This window comes from Notothenia rossii, assembly GCF_949606895.1.
Source record: "Notothenia rossii genome assembly, chromosome: 3".
Lineage (NCBI taxonomy): Eukaryota > Metazoa > Chordata > Actinopteri > Perciformes > Nototheniidae > Notothenia > Notothenia rossii.
In genome coordinates this window covers 75,091,733-75,116,045 of record NC_136901.1, presented here as the reverse complement: position 1 = coordinate 75,116,045, position 24,313 = coordinate 75,091,733, and the positions used below count along the sequence as shown (strand labels likewise).

Genomic DNA, 24,313 nt, shown 5'->3' with positions numbered 1-24,313 from the left:
ATCTGTCTTACCTTATAAGAACCAAATAAACTAATCTGTTGAGAATTGTTGAAAAAACGTAACTGGGCTAAAGGTATTTTTTCTTCGGTGACACGTACAGAAATGAAGAGCGACTTAAATGTGATACTAGAATAAAGCAGAACCAGTTACTACAGGCATTAATTACAAATGACAACAGCTATAAAGTTGTACTATAACAATATGGAATAAATGGTTGTTGATATTGGTTGAAAAATCTGAAAAGTATGTCCAGTTTAGCTTTTTATTTTGAATATGTATATCATATTCTCTTACCCTCAACTTCATATTTTTGGGATCTGCAGGAAGATACAAAGTTTTTGATAAAATATGAGTCGATTCATGCAGTTGGGCTGCAGATGCTGTTGACATTTGTGTCACTTTATTTAGTGCAAATGCCAGAAGGAAAAGCAGGAAATTACAGATTTCTCCTAAAAATATTCAGAGCAGCAGCCAAAAAAGCAATCCCTTGTAAATGGTTACAGGCGGATCCACCTAGTAGATAACTGGATTGGAAACATCAAAGAGATTCATGAGATGAAAATACTGGCTTTCCTATTAAGATTGAAAGAAGATGTATACATTGCAAGATGGATAACATTGATAGTACGAATAAGAAAACGTGCTTCGTGGTTTGCCACACTTTCTTTCTCTTCTTAAAATGTACTTTACCTTTTATTGTCTGCTTTTAATAACATGTATACAGAGTGTGTTTCCAAACTGCGAAGCAATGAACGTAACCAGAATATAGGATATCTTGATATTGAGAATGTCATATTGATGTTGAGATTCTTTTTTATTGCTTTTGACCAAAAGTGTTGAAGAAAATGAGACTTTAAATCTCAGAGTATAATTTTTTTTTTAGATTTCTTTTATTTGATCAGATTTCTATCGCCCGATTTTTTAGTTTTATATTACTTTAGTTTATTATAAATAGATTTGTCAAATTGTGATTATATTGTGTTATTGTCGTTAAGTACACCTTAAAAACAAGTTCATCTGAACAGGTTGTTCCCAATTAAGAATGTCCACTATTTCACAAAAAAGCTGTACTAATTAACTAACTAACTAACAGTGCAGATTTTGAATTTATTTAATCTTTTTATATTTCCCCTTTTGGTAGTTTTGTTGCCTGTGAAGCACAAACCAGTTAGAGAAAAAGATACAGGTTACAAAAGCATGGAATTAGAAACACAGAATATCTAATAAAGGTTCAATTAAATAGCATAACTCTCAGAAAATAGGCTTTCATAACGGGCGATAAGAGGGGGCCTCGTTGCAGATAACACCTCGGACGTGGTCTCCATCACCCTGCTGTTGTTTCACCTCCTGAGGACGGCCCTAACTGCCCGGGTCAGGAAACCTCAGTGCCTTTTCCAGCCACCCTGTGTGATACTCTGCAGCATTGCAGTGCTTCTCTCTTCTTGTTGTTTCCCTTCAAACAAGACAGATTCTGTAAACAGATAACCTCTCAGGGTTGCAAATGTATATATCTAAACCTTTTTTCTCCTGAAGGTGTTAGAGCCCATGACATGTTTTTCTTTTCTTTTGTATTCTTGGTTTATACCATTTAATTAGTTTTTAAAGATCTCTAGTCCTATGCACTCTCCTGTCCTTGGCCGCTAACTTACTGTCTGACTCTCTGTCTGTGTCTCGTCTCCCTCTATGGAGGAATAGATGATGTCATACTGGAGAAAGATTCAGCAAACTTTGACTTACACCAACACTCTCTTTAATTTTCTCTCTCATGGTTCAACTCTTGTTCCGTGTGTCTTGTCTTTATCTTTAGTGTGACTGTCACTGTTTTTTCTTAATTCTGGAAGCACATTATCACTCAACAGCTCTACGCCATATGAGATCTCACCATATGCGAATATACCTATTCCATGGAAACGCATCCCTCGCCATAAAACACGATGTCGCTGTAACTCCAATGGACACGGTCCGATCGTCCCCCAAACTTTGCTTGTATATCACCGGTCCATGCCTCAACAGCTCTACGCCAAATCTGAGATCTCACCATAGGCTGTTTCAATGGAAACTTATCCCTCGCCAAAAAACACGATGTTGTCGTAACTTATATGAAAATGGTCAAAACAGCACAAGACTTCAGATGACAGTTAATGGTCCAGCCCTCAACGTGGATACAAGAGCTACCTAAAGTGCAAGAGGAGATACCCCTGTATTAAAGTGCATTTAGCGGTGATTGCATGGATGTTTGTTTCTCAACCATTCTTTGAGTTGACCTTTGAAGCTATTGAGAGTGGGACAATCCCGAATTTCAGTTTTACCGTTACCTTTCGCACCTTCAATTATATTGAGAAAAAAGTTAGCTTTGGTCTGTCTTATTCTTTGTGTTACTTTGTTACGAGCATGAGTGAATCTCTGTCTATCAGTGGATAGTCCGGATTTCAAGCTGTGCCTTAATACTTGGTCTCTAGTTTTCATTAAATTCCTGCATTGCAGATTCAGCCAGGGAAGATGATGTTCCTTCCTATCCCTAACGCACCCTCTTTTTGAGAAGGAAGACATTGTATCATTAATTTTAGATATAAACTGTATTACTGTTTTCACCAATATCTTCATAGGAGAGAGTGTCCCCCCAATCAATAATTTTCACTGCATCCATAAAACGTTGTTGCAGATTTTTGGGGATGAAGTGAGAACCGAAGGCGGGGGTTTTAGGTGTGCCATGAACCTTTTTTTGTGAGTTTCCTGGTAAAAAGAACAAGATTATGGTCAGAAAGACCAGTCAGGAAGTTGTAGGTTTTAACTATTCTGTCAGCTTTGTTAGTAAATAATAAATCTATCATAGTCTTGGAGGTTTTGGTTATTCTAGTCGGTTGATCCATTAGTTGTATTAAGTTTTGTTTATCCGTGATCCGTTTTAAGTTCTTTCTATTTTGTTTGTCATTCCAGTTTATGTTAAAGTCTCCTAAAATAATTAGCTCTTTGTTGGAGTCACAGGAATTCAGCATGAGTTTTACCTGATCATACAAATCCACTTTAGCAGTGGGTTGTCGATATAGGCAAATCATGGTGAGGGACATTTCCTCAAACAGTGTGATTTCCACACCAACACAATCAAACTCAATATTAGCTGGGAGTGCAATCTCCCAACAAGTAATGGTATTCCTCACATAAAGCCCATTTTAGAGCACCATTTTCTTTTCACCTAATACCAAAAAACATTTTCTAATTTGTTAGATTGTTTCTTAATGTGTTGATCGGCCCCTATCAGCAAGCCGGACTGCTCCTCAGACTGCAGCGTTTACCTGCCTCATTAAACCACTCAGCCCTGCTGCACAATCCTGATTTATATTGTTTTAAGGAATCAAGAGAAGCACAAAAGAGAAGCAAAGCTGCTACATGTTTATGTGACGAACAGCATGCAATTCCCATGACTTTACGATCTTATGCAGGAATATATTACATGTGCTCTAAATAAAGATACTCCTGCAGTTGGAGCCCACACAAAGCCTGATTATCTGGAATTGGCATGCCACTGTGTAAACTTCTAACAAAAGTTGTATTTAATTTAAACAATTTCAGCTCTTATCTATAACAAGCTGTTTTGGTGTCTTTCAATGACCAGCTTTCAGTGGAGAGAAACTAGCTGAGATACTTTTAAATGTAAATACATCCCATTTTAGTTATGTTAATATAGTTCTCATAGTTTTCTTTTGTTTCCTTCCATTTTGTCCCGTCTCATTTTTTAGGCTAAAGCATCTTTTACATCTCAACAAAAAAATGCTGTGATCATTTAGACCTTTCCAAACCTTAACAAACCAGCTTTTCAAGCAAATATCAAGGGAAATGACTAAAAGGCAGCCATCTCTCTGCTTTGAAAAAGATGACATATAAATGCAGTAGTGCCCGAAAGACGGAGGAAGACATCAAAGCCGATGGGTGGGTTGTTTCTAAAAGAGTCAGATGCGTTTTCATGCTGGATTTTATCCCATTATTATTTGGATGCTAGATTAGTCCTGTTTATAGATCGGGCAAGTCATCAACACGATCTGTTTACTGTCACTGGAGTCCTTGATGAGGAACTGATTAGGGTACGTAGGCTACTGGCGTGTAGAAACATCTATCGAGATGCTGAGACATTTATACTCTTTATCCCATTTGCTGGTTGGTTTCATGCTCCGTGAGTTATATCCTTTCATCATATGTGAAACGTCAGATGTATGATTGGATTTACTAATGCCCCAAAGAGCAGCCGGCAGAAGTGTGCATTGTTGTGTGATGGAAATGCTATATTTTGCAACATTTTGCGCAGTGCACGTCGGGACAACACATATAATCTAGCTTTATGAACATGGTCTATTTCTCAGGCAGACGAGACTTTTCTCAGGAGTCACTCAAGTGGAACTGAAGTTCTAATGCTCAAATTATGTTACAGACACATAGCTCATTAGGAAACAGTGTATCACACCCCACTGTGAAACATCAGCCGCACACTTTCACATCCCGTGCCTTTCTCACTTGTCTCCAACACACACACACACACACACACACACACACACACACACACACACACACACACACACACACACACACACACACACACACACACACACACACACACACACACACACACACACACACAGCCTCACAACTTTAATCTGGTTTCATCAGTCTTGTTTTCCTTCTCTTTTTCTTTTTACCAACTGCATTTGCAATGTGGGGAATGTACAACAGTGAATTAACCGCTGGGACACCGCACTCCTTTGCTTTGTTTCATATGTTTTGATGTTAATTATTCAAAACTGGATCCTCTAAAGCTGTTCTTGTCCTTCATCCCCCCCTTCTTAGATGCTGGAATATAGAGAAAAATAAGAAGTAGGGCCAGGATTGGATCCTTTGAACTCAGAAATTGGTGAGTCTCTGTCTGCTGTAAAAACACAAAGGCACTGAACAATGGTCAGAAATGGTGAACACGAATACTTTTTAAATATATATTGGTCATTAACATTAATATTTTAAGTATTAAATATTTAAGAAGTACAAATGTAAAATCTTTTTTAAATATATATTATTTGTTTTAATCTTTAACCAATGTTTTAACCTAAGGCTTTCTTGGTACATTTTACTAGCCCTCAAACAAATATATTACGCTGAGTCTGTCTGAAGGCTAAAGGCTACAATGTGAAAGTAGATGTATAAATAAGACACTTGACAGTGGCAGAAGGACAAATGCTCTCATTTCCCAATGTTCTCAGCTTTATCCAGATTTACTGTAAATGTCAGAGTACCCATTTATTAGGGGCTGCTTCACTATTAACTTATACTGGATATAAATGTCTTGTAAGAGTCTCTTAACGTCAAAATCAAGTGTCTCATTATCATTCAGCTCATGCTTATTGGACTTTCCAATTCCACCAATCACACAGTGCTTGACAGAATACAAAAGCAAAGTGAGAGACTCAAAGTCTCACTATAAGCTTCACGTCCATCCATTGGCTTTATGAAGGGCATATCATCTGTTGTAGGACACACATGTTTTTAACAATAGAGATAACAAATTAAAAAAATGGTGTCATGACTGACTTCCCCTATGGATCTAGTTAGCTATAGTCCAACTATTTTTTATATTTTCTTTCAAAAAGTTTTTTTTACCAGTTCAATTTTATCCACAAGTTAAGTTAAATGTATTGTATTTTAGATGCAAATACAAATACGTCCACATCTCAATTTAGAAATTAAGTGTAATCTTATAAAAACAACACAGCTGACCTGTCTTGGACTTCAATTTGCTTCAGCTTTAAAATCTGAGTTACAATATATATTTTTTAGTTTTCCAGGTTTTGGGTCAGAGTTATTCAAATGTATCAGCCATTGCTGCTTACGGGCTGATATACTGTACATGCTCCTGCAAATGTAATGGATATATCCCTTTTTGTTTAGGGTCTTCAGGTATACTCAACTTGTCTTCTCACACTCTGTATCTGTCATTAAGACTGCTGCAGATCAGGAAAGCAACCAAAAAACTATGCTAACACACTAATACTACTTTTTATTAATATGATGCATGATCTAAACACAATGATCCTAATTAGTTCCTCACTAATGTGAATCTGCCTTCTGACCACTTCCCATCTGCATCACACTGATTAACTCTGTATCAGCTGTTATTTCCTATGATCCATTATCAATAACTACAGTCATATTTAGGGTACATCATAATTGTTTTAATGATTATGGTACCTCCCTGATGTGTTTCTTGTTCATTTGATCAGCTGGAGTTAGAAACGTACAGCACCATGATCAGCTCCTCCAACCCGGTGTTTAACAGCTTCATTAAACCTCACAGGCCTGCTGCTACAAACCTGCCTTGTGTATTTCAAAGACTCCAACTGAGACCAAAACACTAGCAAGGTTTGTTCATGTGATGAGCATCCCCCTCACAATTCATACTTTAAATTCCCATACAGTAATGTGGGCAGACATAAAGCAAATACAGTTATCATAAATACTTTTTTTAGTAGGTAACTTTTTGCAACAAAAACAATTGGCGCTTAGTTTTGTTTGTGAGCTCTAATTCCGCAGCAAGAACAGGAAATAAAAAGATAAATTGCAGTGATGCCTTATAATGTTTAGTGTTTCTGAGTTTAGCTGGATTTTGGGAGGCAAAACTAATATTTCCTGCAAAAGAGGGCTGAGTTTTGCAACGTAGCAGGAGGAGATGAATACAGAATTACAGAATGTTTGTTTAAACTACTATTTCCATTCTAGATTCAAACTGGAAATACTTTTCAAAAGCAATACAAGGTTCATACCCCTGTGTTTTCTTTGACATGGCCTGGCTTTGGTTCATGGTGCTAAAACGCACACACTTTCAGCTGTGGGAACTAAATTAGAGACGTTTCGCTGATTGTATGCTTTATGCCTTAATTGTATTTACTACAGTGGACTCTAGCTTGAATTCCTCAACAGAAGCGCGTGACTAATATGAAATGTGTGTTTGTACACTCCAGAACAACGCAGTGACACAAGCTCCCGAATCCTGCTCTCGTGTGAACATACAAAACCCCCCTGCTGAAAATCAATGACACGGGGAGAGCGTGTAGGGGAGAGAGAGGGGGGAGGAGAGACAGAGACGGGGGGGGGGGGGGGGGGAGAGAGAGAGAGAGAAAGAGAAAGAGAAAGGAGGCGGTGTCTAGTGACCGAGGAGGAGGAGAAAGCTCCCTGTACGCTCTTCATCGCATCTCCTTTTTTCCTTCCATCCTACAAGCAGTGTCAGGTACCACCGGAGTGCCCGGGGCCGTGGACTTATTTTATTCCCGGGAATCGGACACATTTAACTCTAACGAACTATCCCAGGTAGGCAAAGCACCGAATCCGGCTGTTTTTCATATATTTGTTTCAGTCAAAGAAATATTAACTGGGACTGAAAGTGAGTAATTGTCGACTTTCATTTTGCCGCTGCATGGAGGAGAAACAGATGAACAAGACAAAGCTCCGCGGGGGCGCAGATAGTGTTGACGCCGCTAATTGCTTTTCAAATTGGTGGAGGGGAAGCTCACGAGCTAATCGTTTCGCGGTGCTCCATCTGCCGCGGTGACAACTCTCCAATGTTTATAATCCGATTAAAGAACGGTCAGCAGTTTGATAAATTGAGCACTCTACACTCCTCTGTGGCTTTCTGACCACTATGCGTCACACCGTGAGAGTTCTCCGTTCTGTAAAGTGCTCTCACTTCAGCCTGCTCCCCTAACTCTTTGCTGCAGCCTCCTTCCTCAGCATCTGTTTGGCACTCTGACGAGGCTATCCGTCTTATGTTCCTCTCTGTTTGTTTGTTCTCACTCTCCACTCTTTGTCTTTGATTTTAGAAGATGTTCTTCTTTCTGCTACCTGTCGTGGCTCTCCTGCTGAGCAGAGAAACGGCGGGCTCCGGGAACAGTAACGAGAAATGGCTGAGCACCGTGGCTCAGTACAAGGACAGATCCTGGAACAGATTCAGAGACGTGAGTTTGAACTGACAGACACAACAAAAGCAGCATCATACTTAAGCTATTGTGTGTGTGTGTGTGTGTGTGTGTGTGTGTGTGTGTGTGTGTGTGTGTGTGTGTGTGTGTGTGTGTGTGTGTGTGTGTGTGTGTGTGTGTGTGTGTGTGTGTGTGTGTGTGTGTGTGTGTGTGTGTGTGTGTGTGTGTGTGTGTGTGTGTGTGTCATGGAGAGAGAGATAGCATTGTGCCCTTGATGCACCCTGATTACTTGAGCTCTCCATCTAAATCCACCTTGTAGAAAAATCAGCAGATCCAGGTAGAAATAGAGTCACGCTCACAGACAGAAAAAACTTTTTTTTGATGAAAAACACTCAAACTAAAAAACGTTGTAGCTTATGATTTGACTTTTTGGGTGATTTCCCCAACGGTCTCATTTTGTCATAATTGAATTTGGTTATCGGTATTGGTTACTATGACAGTGGGCTTTTAAGTCTGATTGATTATGCATTTCAGGCAGAATTAGTAGTGGTAAGTTCCCACTGTACAACCTTTAGTCCAGTGACATTTCATAACACATGCCAACCTGCAGTAATGGTTTATGTTTGGTATTTCTGCCTTTCCTTGATTTTTTTCTAAGAATAAAGAACACAGCACATGCAAAAGTCAATAGTAGCCTCCACAGCTAGTGTACCCATGTGTATATGGCTGTATGTACAGTTTAATTGACACTGGAGAGCTCAATACAGACTCATAATTATGCACAAACATTTGTCTTGCTCTTGTTTAAAATCATCATCATTGTCGAAAACGTTGGTCAAGGTATGGTTAAAAACTGTATGAAAGGCTACAAAGAACAGCCACAAGCTTCGACTGAATAAAAACTTGGCACTTAGTCTTTCCCCTACCATTGTCTTGGAGGGGCGCTGCGCCCCGTCAACGGAGCCCAACGCCCCCCTTGAAATTCAAGGTGTTTAACAATTTTTTTTAATCTTTTTTTAAAATTATTATTATTATTATTATTATTGTTTTTATATATATATATATATATATATATATATATATATATATATATATATGGCACCACATTGCAACTAATCTATATCTACTTTCACTTCTCACATTGAACATGTGCTCTTTTATTAAATAAACTAAACGCTTTCATTTTAAGTTGTGAGTTTAGTGTTTTTGACCCTAAGAAACACTGATACATTAATCAATAACAATAATCCACAGCTCCTCTCTCTGCTCCAGAGGATTTAAAAAATATATATTGATGGAATGTACAGCAATGAAAAAGCATGCAGTCTTGGGTTTTGATATTTTCCTCTGTTTAAATATTATACATCTTCAATGAGGAACTGTAAGAAAATGCATAATGCTTGTTGTGGTTGTAACAATTTTCTCAACTGAGGGTTAAAACTAATTTCCTACACAAAGACTCATGCAAAAACACAACATTACATCTTGTGTGTACCTTAAATAATAATAATAAATTATTTATTTATTTTATATAGGCGCCTTTCACATACCTTATGTGCTCACAAGTCTTTTCAAACAAGATCATAGTCCAAAACAGTCAGCTGATCGACTAGGAGGGGGCCGACCTATCAGTTACTATTGGTATTGGGACTTCAGGCTCTGGCTCCGGCTCTGGCCTTCACACTCTCCAGTCTAACCAGTTGTTATCAGACTGATGCTGACAGTAGTGTGGCTCTCCATTTTGATACCACAGTCCTACATGACGATGTCATTTGCTACCTAATGTTCTCCAGAGGTGTCTACAGACAGTGGGCTAACTCTGGCCTTATTAGAGCTGGCCTTCCCTATACAATAGTGGATCAGCGAGGTGAGAGCCGGTATTAGTCATGACTGTATACACTCACCCTGGGCTCAACTACCTGCAGTGTGTGTGTGTGTGTGTGTGTGTGTGTGTGTGTGTGTGTGTGTGTGTGTGTGTGTGTGTGTGTGTGTGTGTGTGTGTGTGTGTGTGTGTGTGTGTGTGTGTGTGTGTGTGTGTGTGTGTGTGTGTGTGTGTGTGTGTGTGTGTGTGTGTGTGTGTGTGTGTGTGTGTGTGTGTGAGTGTGTGAGCATGCCGCACACTCTTTATTCCTCTCTGTGGTCTCCTGTGCCAGTGAAAGTCATTAACAGGAAACTGTCAGTGGAGGGCGGAGAACAGGAGGGGAGTGGGGGAGGGACAGGAGGGGGAGAAGAGGAGCTAGGAGGGAAAGGCTCTGACATTTATGTTTAATATTTCAAGCAATGCTACCAACCTGCTGTTGTGTTCATGTGTGTGTCTGTGTGTATTGTCTGCCCTATCACATAGGGAAACCTGCTGGTCGCAATTTTTTCTCCTGCAACATTGGCTGTCTTTGTTCCCCGCTCTGTCTTTCTTCCTCCTCCGTTCTGTCTTACTCATTCCTCTCCTCCCCTCTCTGGTAGCAAGCCCTTTCATTTCAGAGACAGCAAGACCCAAGGTTAGGAGAATGTGGTTCTGCATGAATCAATTTCAAACTGCTAAACAACCATTTCTGCCAACATCTGAATTTGTTGATTAGATGTGCTCATGTTGGGTTCAAACACCCCTTCAACACAGTGCCATTTTATCCAGATGAAAGGTGATAATTAGAAAAAGAAACTACAGTGAAATCATTATTTTCTCAAATGTCCTTAATTGTTCGGTCCATGACAGAGCTGTGGTGCCAAGATTCAGGCTGCTTTAAAATATTCCTTATGGCCAAAATGATACAATTTGACTGATGCCCGTTTGGAAAAAATACAACTTGAAATGACACAGAATACAATATGGTGAACTAAAGTCGGTAAAATGAGCACATAAAATAATATCTGACACAATTTTGATCCTTATTATATGTAAGTACCAAGTGAATTCCATACAAAAAATGTAACACTAGTTTGATGGTGGTGTCATGTTTGGTGTCGTTCTTATCCTTTACGAACATGTGAAGCACAGTATGTTTCTGAAGACCCGTTACCTCTCTCCCATCCCCCCCTCCTCTTAATTCTCATCGAGTTATGAACTCCACATCTTTCTTCCACGCTTCCCTCTTTCCTTCATTTCATCCTCTGTCTCTGGAGCTGTGAATGACCCATGGCCCTCTCTATCTCCCCCTCCTTCTCTGCCCTCCTGACTCCCCCCCTTTGATGCTCTCCCCTGCCTGCCATGTTTCACTCTGATGAGCCACTTTCTCCCTCATGAATAATGAACGTGTGTCCATTTGTTGGGAGGGGAGATGGTGCAAAACAGTCAAAGTTCAGATGGCTTGTCTTGAAACATAAGGAAAATAGGATTTGATTTAATTCGTTTCCTCCCAACATCTGGACTGTTGGTGGATATGTGTAATGCAGACAGTGTTGTTGTAGTTCATTTCTAAAGCGGATGAACATGTATTTGCAAACATTTTTAGATGTCCCTCATTACCATCACCTTTTGTCAGTTCAAACAAATGTTTCATCCAATCAGAAAAAAACGGTTTCTTTGTTACTTGCCTGTAGACTTGGTGCAGACAAGAGTTTACGCTGGTTTGCAGAAACAAAGGGACACATTTGTGAAATAAATGTCACAGTTTGCTGGCTTCAGACAGAGGTTTGTAGACAGGCTTGCTGGCTCAATCTTCAGACACCCGCCAGCATTGCGTAACTGTCTGATTAGTGTGTGTTGAGTTGTATTGTGAAAAATGTCTTATTATGTGTTTCTAGTGCAATGCCTTTGTTTGCAATATGCTATATGGATTGTTAGGGGATCTATATATTTTTGACCAATTAAAAAGTTCTTAAACCCTAAATTAGCTCTGCAACCTTTGTTGCTCTTTAGCCAAATGATTTGTTGTAGTTCATGCCAAAAAGTATTTACATTTTTCCTTAGGTTAATCCCCGCTTTAATTTTCATGAGCTTTTATGCAAATAAAGTACAGCTGCAGTGAATATCAACACATTTGTATGCAGCACTGAGTTTGACTGTGTTTGTCTTTCAAGCAGGGTCAACTTTATTGTGAGCCGGCCACTGGTTCCTTTTGTCGGATATATCAAAGTATTATCATCAGGACAAAAGTGAATATGTGTCCTGCAGAGGCAGCAGCAGGAAAACACAATATCTTATTAACCAATATAAATCTGTCGGCGCCAGCATGCAGGGTTGATACCGGTCTGCATGAATGAGCGACCAAAGGCATTTCCACACTTCCTCTCGCTCTCCTCTGACAGATTTAGAGTCGCTTTTAGAACAATCTCCTAACAGTCACCATATTTGTAGGGTAAGTGTACCAGTCAAGGAGGCTTTTCGTGAAGTGTTGTTATACAGCAGCAGACATTATGTTTATAATTATAGTCCTTCACTATTTCTAAATGATGTGCCTAAATACTTCACCTCGCTAATCTTTCTCGTCAAAATTGCTGACCTCAATTTGATGTGCTCTCTGCGGTGCAAAGAGGAAATACAGATAATTTGGAACTAAACTTTTGGAGAGTTTAGACTAGAGAAAGGTTGAGGAAAAGCTCCTGGTGTAATTGCTTTTCATACAGTAGTGAAGTCTATCAGATAATAATCCACAAATTAAAGTCTGGGTATTGCTGAGCTGGCCGGTTGAAACCAGTTCTATTGTTGCCTGAGCGAGCCTATTATTGGTGGATTTATGTTGTGTTTTGGGCGGTTGGTTTTGAGGTGAAGGTGCAGTTAGCATTAGTGTCTGTGAATCGGTGTAGAACGAGAGCATACGTTTGATCAATGTTAAAAAATATGAACAGAGATCATTACGTGCTGATGTCATGAGTCAAATCTCTGAAGCTCTGGTGAGCACTGACCCACACACTTACATCTTTTTCCCACTAGACAAAACCTCAGTGACTCCTAATATTATTGGAGCTTTGTCTTTAGTCTCACAGTAGTGTTCCCAATTGACATTCATTCCCAGCACAACTGACCCTGATGTAGACAGGATTCAACATCTGATCGCTGGTAATAAGGACAATTGAGTGACCACTTTTCAGTGCAATTTTATGAATTAGTCAATGTTTTGACAAGAAACTATGACAATTATTGCAATTTATAAATGTACAAAACATACAATCAATAAGCTCTCCTAAAGCCCTCAGACTCAATTGAAAACACACGTTACCCTGCTGATCGTGGTAAAACATGGTTCAACTCCACAGAAACAACATCACATTTTTCAAAAAGAATATATTTAAATGTTTCCATTGTTCTAACAATCACCCACTCTGGTATAAGAGTTTGAAAGAGAAACGTAATAAGTAAAATACATACAAAAATAAGTAATCACCTTAACATAGATAAGCTTTGCAGTTTTTAAGTTTTAAGATACTTAGAAAACCTCCTTGGAAGTGTTTTTGTGGTAAAGGGCTATTACTCAACTCAGTTTTTCTCGTATTGTGCAGTGCACTGACCTCAGTCCATTTTTGGTGCTGACTATAATTGTACATTTGTTTTCTGAAAGCACACTTCTTATTTTTGACAAGAATACGAGTCCCCTGTGTTATCTCCGGCTGTCTTGGATCCTCTCCTCTCCTATCTTATCATAATCTCCCTCAGCAGTGAAAGAAAGCTGTCTTTCATTCGTGCAGTCCGACTTGTATACTCACGAGGAGGAAAGTTGTTTTCACTTCTGAGCCGGTTGTTTGCTTATCCTTAAACAGGCTCTTCTTGTCCCTGTCCTCCTTCCTTTCCTTTCCTTTTCTTTCCTCTCATTTCCCACTGAAATCCTGTCTTCTTCCCTGCTTGCATGCTGTCAGGTTTACAGAAATGCAATAAATCTTATTTTCTCGGGTGTGTGCTGCGTATTTCTCCCCTACATTTATGTAAATGCATGTCATCTCCAGACTGTGTATTCATTAGCTGGTGGACCTGGTGGCAGGTTGGAAATGACGGCGTGCTACAAAACGCTGTGGATGTGCTTGTGAGGTTTCACTGCGTCTGTGTGTCAGAGCCTCCGCCTGTCTCAGCTCAGTCACATGCCGGCAATTAAATGCTGTCATCTTTTATCATTGGTTTTCACTTTTCGCAAGAAGACAGCCTCTCCTGGTCTGTCAGTCATCGACCCCTGCTGTCTCTCTTTATCAAAACTATTGGAGTGTGTGTGCATGTGTGTGTTGAGTGACTGTGTGTTTCCTGCAGTGGAGGCAGCTACTGTTATTTTCATTTCAAAGCTGTTCAGTGTGGTATCATGTATTTTGTGTTTTCCCCTTTTTCATTTGTGGGAGAAAGGGTTTTGCTGAGCTTGCAAATCTTTTTTCAGCCCCACTCTGACTCTGGGTGAACACATTCACACCTGGGAGCTCCCCGCTGCATCCATATTAAAGTGTTGTCCTCTGTTATGTATTATGTTTGCACCCTGGTGTGTTTGTGTGTTTTCTGATTGGCTGGTTGCGTACCCATGGGGGAGGGGCGGGGTGCGGTTTAGAGAAGCAGCTTAGACGAGACAAACCCTGGAGTCACCTTCACCTTCTCTCACACTCACACACACACACACACACACACACACACACACACACACACACACACACACACACACACACACACACACACACACACACACACACACTAGGGCTGAACGATTAATCGATTTTAAATCGAAATCACGATTTAAAATGATGCGTTTATCAAATCGGAAAGTCTGCGATTTAAAAAATGTAACCATCTGAGTCAGGTTAGTAATGCTTCATCACATGTTTTACATCTATTACAGGGTGAATCTTAAACTGAAGCTTGACTTTAAAGCAACCCAACGGAAGTTTAGTTCTTTCACTCGTAGCTCGGGCTGCGGGGGTGCTAGAGACGGGAGCATGTTGATACGACCTTCCTAGCCGGATATATGGCCGCATTTTACAAAAAACTTCCGTTGGGTCGCTTACATTTTTTTTTCCGCAAATCGTATCGCAATATCTGTAATACAAATCGCAATTAGATTATTTCCCCAAATCGTGCAGCCCTAACACACACACACACACACACACACACACACACACACACACACACACACACACACACACACACACACACACACACACACCCACACCGAATGATAACTCCCTTGCAGACTTAGAGTATTTCCGTCAATTGACTTTGGTGTACACCTGCCATTCATCCTTATCTCTCCTTTGCTCTGTCCTCCATTTCTCTTTCTCCTCTTAAGCTGCTTCCATATGTCTCTTCTTACCGTTATCACCTCCACTTCCCCTGGCTTCTCCCTCCGTCCTTTTATACTTGACTAATTCCTGATGAAACAGTGCCCTTCAAAATAAACCTTCTCACACTTTCTGCTCCTTTTATCACTATTCCCTTCCCCTTGCCTTCCCTCTGCACGCGTATACTTCCTACTCTTGAGATATTTATTTCAAATGACAAATAACTGATTCTATTTCTTGCACTGAATGAGAGTTTTCTGTGTCATGCAGTATATCTTTAAACCGTCTCGTGGAAAATGTTTGCACTTCTCTCTCCCCCTGCATGTGCACCCATCCACCCTGAGGCTCTTTGAGGGATCGATCAGTAAATGTACTGAGCCTGGTAACCCTGATTGAAGCCTTGATATAATCAATAGGACTGTTAAGAGGCACAAAAACACACACACAACCACACATGTGCAGGAACACACACACGCATTGAAGGACAATCCGGTCACAAGCCAGACAAAGGTCACTGCCCTCTATGACCACGATAAATAGGTATTGAGTCAGTGTGTGTGTGTGTGTGTGTGTGTGTGTGTGTGTGTGTGTGTGTGTGTGTGTGTGTGTGTGTGTGTGTGTGTGTGTGTGTGTGTGTGTGTGTGTGTGTGTGTGTGTGTGTGTGTGTGTGTGTGTGTGTGTGTGTGTGTGTGTGTGTGTGTGTGTGTGTGTGTGTGTGTGTGTGTGTGTGTGTGTGTGTGTGTGTGTGTGTGTGTGTGTGTGTGTGTGTGTGTGTTGGAGCCTGGAACTGAAAGAGAGAGAGAGAGAGAGATAAAGCAGAGAAGCTAAAGGATTGCCAGTGTAATTTTGGCTGACGATAAGAAAGAGGAAATGGAAAAAAGAGAGATGGTAGGAGAAGAGAGGAAGAGGAGGAGCTTTCATGTAAAGCCCATCGACACTGTAGGCAGAACAGATGGAGACAGGGGGGAAAGATGGAAGGAGGAGAGACATGTGGAATCCATCATCAATAAAATGTGTGTGTGTGTGTTTCAGTTTGCTTTGTCATGGCAGTTCTCAATCTCTCTCTCTCTCTCTCTCTCTCTCTCTGTCTCTCTCTCTCTCTCTCTCTCTCTCTCTCTCTCTGTCTCTCTCTCTCTCTCTCTCTCTGGTTCTGTCCCCTAACGGTGGTGCTGATAATAGTGCCGTTGATTATTTTGAAGAGATGCTCTCTGATTTGCTGTCTTTGTCTCAAGATTAACCAAGAAAGAGGAACCCCCCCTCAGACCATTGATCTCTTCCTATTAGACATTTAAAAAAGGTTTTTATATGACCACATATCATGTTAATAATACTACACTAAAGTGGAGAAAATCATCTCCCTATTGGTATGTGCCAATTTAGTGGTTAGAGATATGAGGATATAAAGTATGACATTTTAATAAGTTTGTCTAGCATCAGAGAATTATTCATGACTTTTTTAATATCTCTGAATGTGCTTGTCATTACGGACATTGTTTCAAATCAATGAACAGAAATGCTTTATAGCGATGGCCTTTAATCCAGGCTGCTGGTGTGGATCCACAGCAGGGAGGACCGGCAGTCCAACTCTCCAACTGTTGGATGGATCATCATGAACTTATCTTCTGACATTTATGGTCTCAAGAGGACGAGTCCAAATTAATGAATTTGACTTTGTTCCAACTTCTGCTGACATCACGAGTTTGACATTTTTCCTTCTCTTTTTTTTTGAAAGGTTTAGGCCTGTCCCCCCAGATAAATGTAAACACTTAAAAACCTTAAATTGGAATGAGGAAGTTGTGAAAAGTTTACCCATCACACATAAAGTTCAGCAGGTCAAAAGACATTTTAGTTTGAAGCTCTGATTAATGTCCAAATCCGTGAAACCTAAAGTCCATCATCCACATCGCTCAACCCTATCCACAGTATTAATCCGTAATTTGTTAAGAAACTATGTCAAATTATTAATTTCAATGCACCATTTTCGACACAACTTTAATGTGGCTGCAACTAATAATCATTGATTCATATTTTAGCTAAAAAAGATGTATTGACTTTTCAAAGATAGCAAGGAAACATATCCAAATGTCATTATAAAATATATGAGGATGATTATATTGAATTGTACAAAGCAGCATTGTTCTGAGAATGTTGAACCAATGGAGGTATGTGTTGGAAGCTTATTAAACAATTACCTTAATTGTTGTTAACTTATATTCTGTCAATCATCTCAATGATTATGTCATTTTATCACCAAAACGTCTTCACTCTAAAGTGAGTTTTCTCTATTAATATGCCATTACCCTGCATGCAGTAGTGATCCATATGGCTTCAAGCTGTCTTCACTACTTCCACCATATTTCATTTTCATGGATGTCTGCGGTCGTTAGAAAATCTGCATTGTACTAATGACAGGCCGACAGCTTTCTGTCAACATATGTCTAGAGCTTTAACCCGTGTCTGTAGCAGCTGGTTTTCATGAAAGAGAAAGTGTGTGTGTGTGTGTGTGTGTGTGTGTGTGTGTGTGTGTGTGTGTGTGTGTGTGTGTGTGTGTGTGTGTGTGTGTGTGTGTGTGTGTGTGTGTGTGTGTGTGTGTGTGTGTGTGTGTGTGTGTGTGTGTGTGTGTGTGTGTGTGTGTGTGTGTGTGTGTGTGTGTGTGTGTGTGTGTGTGTGTGTGTGTGTGTGTGTGTGTGTGTGTGTGTGTGTGTGTGTATGCAGATGAAGAGATTTATGTATAGTTTCATGCATAAAAGATGCGTAACTTGTTTTCCTCACCATGTCTGTTTCAAAGGGAAAATAGTGTAAATATGTGTATTCTCAGTATGTTAGAATAGTTTTGTACATCTTTTTGGTTGTTGTTGTTGTTGTTGTTGTTGTTATTGCCATTAATGAAGCTGTCCCCCCCACTGTGCTCTGGTTCGAGTGTATGATCAGATTTTTCTTCCTCGGGTTTGGCTCCCTCTACGTCTCTCCATATTTTTGGATTGTCTGTTTGTCATCAATTGTATAAGTTGATTCTAGGAGTGGAGAGTAGCTATAGCAGCTTCATTTGCCTGATTGTTACTCTTCCGAAAAGAAAGTCCCTGTTGGCACGGTGTTAGTATTGTTGAGTTGCTGGTGGGAGGTCCTGAGCCATTGCCTCCGTAGTCGATCCCGGGAATATAACCTAATAGAAATGGAATGAAATTGGATATTTTTGTTAACTCTATTGTTAAAAAATATGAGCCCTGAAGGGGAACCCTTGGTTGAGATAATTGGACACGAGTTGTGTAGTAATAGTTGGAAATAACTACCATTTACACTTTTCACCATGTACACCATCTTAGCTTAACTTTCTAATAACGCAAAGCGCAGTAAAGGCTAATGGTAATGGCACGAGTTTCGCAGTTATTTGGATAGAAATCTAAATAATTAAACACATTTCTTTTTTAACCTGAGAATGATGCTGCACAAAATCTCAGGGGATCAAAGTGATTATAAATTCATCCTATCTGGAATCTTGTTAGCAATTACCATAGCATCCCATCCAATTCAATAAACAACACAGACAGTTATTTATCAGCATTTTTCAGTCACAATAACCATCTCGTATATCTCACAATATGTAGCTGCTACACTCAAGCAGCATTTTCCTCTTTTCATTATAGTGTGGATAGTATATCTTGTGATTTGTGAGCAGCGTCACGCGTTGATTGATTTTACGTGTCCGCCTCTTCTTGTTCCCTTTAATCACAGTAGATGTTATTGCAGATGACGATAGCTGATGCTCATGATCCTTCAAACAGCGTTTCAGTTACAGATAATATTTGGAATAAATTGTTGGGGCTACGTATTGTGTTTCTGAGACAGCCTGATCTATTATGTGATGGAGCCAATTTCATCCACAGGAGGAGCGTCTCACACAGATCACATTCGTCAGTGGCCTTCCCAACCTTGAGTTTCAGTGAAATAAATCAGTGGCAGTGTGTTTCTCTTTTTCACACCTCTCCAGCCCTGCCTTCGATAAGTGTCAGCATCTCTCGTGTCCCTCGCTCTCTTTCTCTCACTCTGATGTTTATGGTCTCTAAAAACATGTCAGATTGAATTGGTCATTATCTAATTTTCCCCCTGAGGGCCGGGATGCAGTTACTGTTTGTGTGTTCGAGTGTGTGTGTGGGTTTGAGAGATGTCTTGTCTGCTTCAATAATTCAAGATGTGTCTGCTACTGCAGCTCATGTGATGCTCCTGGGAGAGTGGAGGGGAGAAAGGGGGGACAGATTGACACAAAGATATGGCGAGATATGTTTTCCTCACAGCATTTAGTGGCTTTCAATATTCCTCACTGCATCATGTTGTAGTTTTTCTTCAGCTAAGTAACTCCCTGCTGCACTTTTGTTTATAACACACACACTCTTGGGAATTGTGGGTAATGGAAACGAATACTTGAGCCTTGAGGGGTTGAATGAATACTGCATGTAAAGTCATGGACTCCCTGTGTGTGTGTGTGTGTGTGTGTGTGTGTGTGTGTGTGTGTGTGTGTGTGTGTGTGTGTGTGTGTGTGTGTGTGTGTGTGTGTGTGTGTGTGTGTGTGTGTGTGTGTGTGTGTGTGTGTGTGTGTGTGTGTGTGTGTGTGTGTGTGTGTGTGTGTGTGTGTGTGTGTGTGTGTGTGTGTGTGTGTGTGTGTGTGTGTGTGTGTGTGTGTGTGTGTGTGTGTGTGTGTGTGTTAAACAAATAGCCCTCCGGCTGATGTGTTTAGGCAGTTTTTGTAACTCCGAAGACTTCTGGAAAGTGAAACTAAACTGAACGTTGCATTTTCTTAGTCTTTTTTGATAAAGAAAAGTTGATATTAAAGTCCCTCTGGTCTAACAACATATTAATGCAACAACTTTGGTTTTTTGGCTGTTTCATGCAATCCTTTTTTCTCTCTTTGTCTCACAAAATGTTTTGTTTCTCCCACAAAAGGACTAAGTCTACAGCCATGTCATGCTGGTGTTAGGCCGCACAGTGGTGTTTTGCTCTAAATCCAACAGATCTTAGTCTTGTGTGTTAGCATGGGAGGACATTTATGCACCATGTTGCCGCTAACCACTCTTAGAAGAGTCCAGCTTACTGCTGGTTTGATGTTGTGCTGATATAAAAGGTTCACGTTGGATAAAAACAACATCGGACAGTGTTCTACTTTAACCCTTCACATAGAAAGACCTCTGATCATGTGATTCACCCCCCCCCCCCCCCTACTGTCACTGGTACTACCCACCCGCCCTCCAGTCCCATCCCACAGTGTTGTCAGAGGAACAGCTGGCTGGACGTCCTGTTTCGGGCTGACTTTCAAATCCAGAGAGACACGTGTAACCAGATTTAAGCCAGATGGTGTTTTTATCCCTTGTATCCTGTTTGAACTTTTCAGATTTTTGACACATAGATACAGGTTTGAAGGAGAATATCTAGTTCAAAAGTAATTTGGTGACTTTGAATTTTGGTAAGGTTTCTCGTTTTAATGAGGAGAGGAGTTTTTATGCTTGATTATAACAGTCAAATGAATGTACAAAGTAACAAGATAAAACAATTGACTGCTCTGAAGATTTGTACATATAGCCACAGTTGATATAGCTTCATATTGCTTTATTTCAAACTGATAAAAACATATTCTGCATTGCTAAAGGAAGAGTACATTTATCTTTTGAGTTTTTATTCTGATTAGATGAACCCTGAGTGAGATGTTTAAACGCTATTTACAAAACCATTACATCTAGACTATATTTCTGTAGGCAACTTGTTGCAAACCGAGATGTTTTCATGTTATTACACTGACAATGATATGGTAATTTAATCATTCCAATCTGAAGAGAAGTCCTGCACTGCATGACTGCTCTATGAATTATTTTTATTAGAATCAACAACTGTACAAACAAGATTCACTTGAGTTGTTGATGTATCATCAGGGGAAAGTGTGCTACCAAGGTGCATGGCAGCTCTCAACGTGTCATTTAATGTAATGCAATAATATCCGGTGATGTTATTAGAGTAAACAGCACTCATAAACTATCTTAGGGATATGCTGCAGAGTTACCAGAACACATGACCTATGAAGCTGCTTAAGGCTTGTCTTTCATTACCGTCCTATCTTTCAGTGCCTCCTTGAGGGGAAAAATACTTGATTCTCTAATTGGAATACATCTTTTTTGGTTTGTGCAATTAAAATCCCAGAAGGCTCTTGCCAACTCGATCTCCATGTGCTATCTTCTGAAAACAAAATCAAATTAAAAGCAAATCTTAAAATGATATTTGAAAGTAATGCTTCTGCAGAAATATGAGCTCAATTCTTTGTTAACCACGAGGCAAAACTAGTTATATCAAGACCACTGTGTTGACACATTGGGGGTGCAGCTGCAGAAGAACGACACAGTCAGACATGCATAGCAATCAATATAAGCTGTAACCACGATTTGCACCAGAACAATCCATACAGACAGAATTCGACCGATCCCCTTCACCCCGTTATACACAAGCTCATCAGCCTTGATACTGTATGTTAAGAGGTGGAGAAGTAGGTAGGAGGCGCACTGTGATGTAAAAGCTCTGTGTTCTAGTTTTTAAACATCAATTTCTTTCATGTAAACCTCCCTCTTAAAAACAAGCAGAGTGATTGACACTCCTACCTCATCTTCTTTACTCCCCTCTCTCTCTCCTATCACTGGACGGTTGTGGCGATACATGCACATTGTGTGTGTTGACAACAGCTGTCTGAGTGATTGAGTGGGCGGGAGGAAACACACAGGAACAACAGGAAAGCCAAATGACTCGTTATGTCTTCGGGATAAATAAAGCGAGATAATTGATTTGAATGGTTGGCCTCATTGATAAAAGACAGAGTGAAAATGGTAAGGGTGTGAAAATAATTCTATTTATGCATATGCATGTTGGAGGATGACACAGTCATTGTTTGTCAGCTTTAAAACCAAGCTGAGTCAGCCTCTTCAATCATATTTTAATGAGCCGCACAGCAAGCAGCACGCATGGAATAGGTTCTGTATCTTTTAACCTCCTCAGTGTGTGTGAGTGTATGTTTGCACTTCTACCCTTGAATGCACCAGCTTTTGGCATATTTCGAGAGACTTGCTCATGGATTTTGAGTTGTTTATTAAGGTGAGCCTGGATGCTGTTGATCAATACTGGAAGCTTCTTTTATCACGGCTGATATAATTGGTCAATCACTGCCAATCATACCTGACAGGTTCCTTTGCCCTATTTACCTTTGCTTTACTGGGGGAGGCAAAATACACATTGTGCACTGAGGTGTCTATACATTCAATCTACTGTATATCAATAAAGCAGATTTATTTTTATTTTTAGTTATGTTATGATAACACATTCATTTATTACGGAAGCTTTAACACAGCAGATCTCGTTGCATCTTTTCAGTCCAACTGTTTAATTATGCAGGTGATTATTTTTAGGCAGAATGCCGTGTAGAGAAGACTAAGGGCTAAAGGCTAGGCAAATATTAGATGTTTGCTAGGGGAAAATGAATGCTAATCGTGATATACAATGGGGCAAAAAAGTATTTAGTCAGCCACCGATTGTGCAAGTTCTCCCACTTAAAAAGATGAGAGAAACCTGTAATTGTCACCCTAGGTGGGGGGAAAGCATCCAGGAAATCACATTGTAGGATTTTTAATGAATTAATTGGTAAATTCCTCAGTAAAATACGTCTTTGGTCACCTACAAACAAACAAGATTTCTGGCTCTCACAGACCTGTAACTTCTTCTTTAAGAGCCTCCTCTGTCCTCCACTTGTTAACTGTATTAATGGCACATGTTTGAACTCGTTATCAGTATAAAAGACACCTGTCCACAACCTCAAACAGTCACACTCCAAACTCCACTATGGCCAAGACCAAAGAGCTGTCAAAGGACACCAGAAACAAAATTGTAGACCTGCACCAGGCTGGGAAGACTGAATCTGCAATAGGTAAGCAGCTTGGTGTGAAGAAATCAACTGTGGGAGCAATTATTAGAAAATGGAAGACATACAAGACCACTGATAATCTCCCTCGATCTGGGGCTCCACGCAAGATCTCACCCCGTGGGGTCAAAATGATCACAAGAACGGTGAGCAAAAATCCCAGAACCACGCGGGGGGACCTAGCCAATGACCTGCAGAGAGCTGGGACCAAAGTAACAAAGGCTACCATCAGTAACACACTACGCCGCCAGGGACTCAAATCCTGCAGTGCCAGACGTGTCCCCCTGCTTAAGCCAGTACATGTCCAGGCCCGTCTGAAGTTTGCTAGAGAGCATTTAGATGATCCAGAAGAGGATTGGGAGAATGTCATATGGTCAGATGAAACCAAAATAGAACTTTTTGGTAAAAACTCAACTAGACGTGTTTGGAGGAGAAAGAATGCTGAGTTGCATCCAAATAACACCATACCTACTGTGAAACATGGGGGTGGAAACATCATGCTTTGGGGCTGTTTTTCTGCAAAGGGACCAGGACGAATGATCCGTGTAAAGGAAAGAATGAATGGGGCCATGTATCGTGAGATTTTGAGTGACAACCTCCTTCCGTCAGCAAGGGTATTGAAGATGAAACGTGGCTGGGTCTTTCAGCATGACAATGATCCCAAACACACCGCCCGGGCAACGAAGGAGTGGCTTCGTAAGAAGCATTTCAAGGTCCTGGAGTGGCCTAGCCAGTCTCCAGATCTCAACCCCATAGAAAATCTTTGGAGGGAGTTGAAAGTCCGTGTTGCCCAGCGACAGCCCCAAAACATCACTGCTCTAGAGGAGATCTGCATGGAGGAATGGGCCAAAATACCAGCAACAGTGTGTGAAAACCTTGTGAAGACTTACAGAAAACGTTTGACGTCTGTCATTGCCAACAAAGGGTATATAACAAAGTATTGAGATGAACTTTTGTTATTGACCAAATACTTATTTTCCACCATCATTTGCAAATAAAGTCTTTAAAAATCACACAATGTGATTTTCTGGATTTTTTTTCTTCTCATTTTGTCTCTCATAGTTGAGGTATACCTAGGATGAAAATTACAGGCCTCTCTCATCTTTTTAAGTGGGAGAACTTGCACAATTGGTGGCTGACTAAATGCTTTTTTGCCCCACTGTATGTGTAGGATCTGTAAATTCACTATCAGTGTTTCCCTAGGTTTACTGCTTTGGGGGGGGGGTGCTGCCTGAGCGGGGGG

General features: G+C 40.3%; 1 protein-coding gene across 3 annotated transcripts in view; it reads left to right on the top strand.

Moving 5' to 3' along the window:
- Positions 1 to 4,850: 4,850 nt before the first annotated feature.
- Positions 4,851 to 24,313, top strand: part of spock1 (SPARC (osteonectin), cwcv and kazal like domains proteoglycan 1) — an 83,997-nt gene continuing 64,534 nt past the window's right edge. Inside the window, exons 1-2 of one of the 3 annotated variants that reach the window (XM_079668121.1) lie at positions 4,851 to 4,900; positions 7,854 to 7,988. In XM_079668121.1, coding sequence (XP_079524247.1) covers positions 7,857 to 7,988 — 132 coding nt within the window. In that variant the 5' untranslated portion in view covers positions 4,851 to 4,900; positions 7,854 to 7,856. Of the gene's footprint in view, positions 4,901 to 7,185; positions 7,345 to 7,853; positions 7,989 to 24,313 lie in introns of those variants that run through there. The other 2 variants (XM_079668119.1, XM_079668120.1) reach the window with 2 other exon arrangements.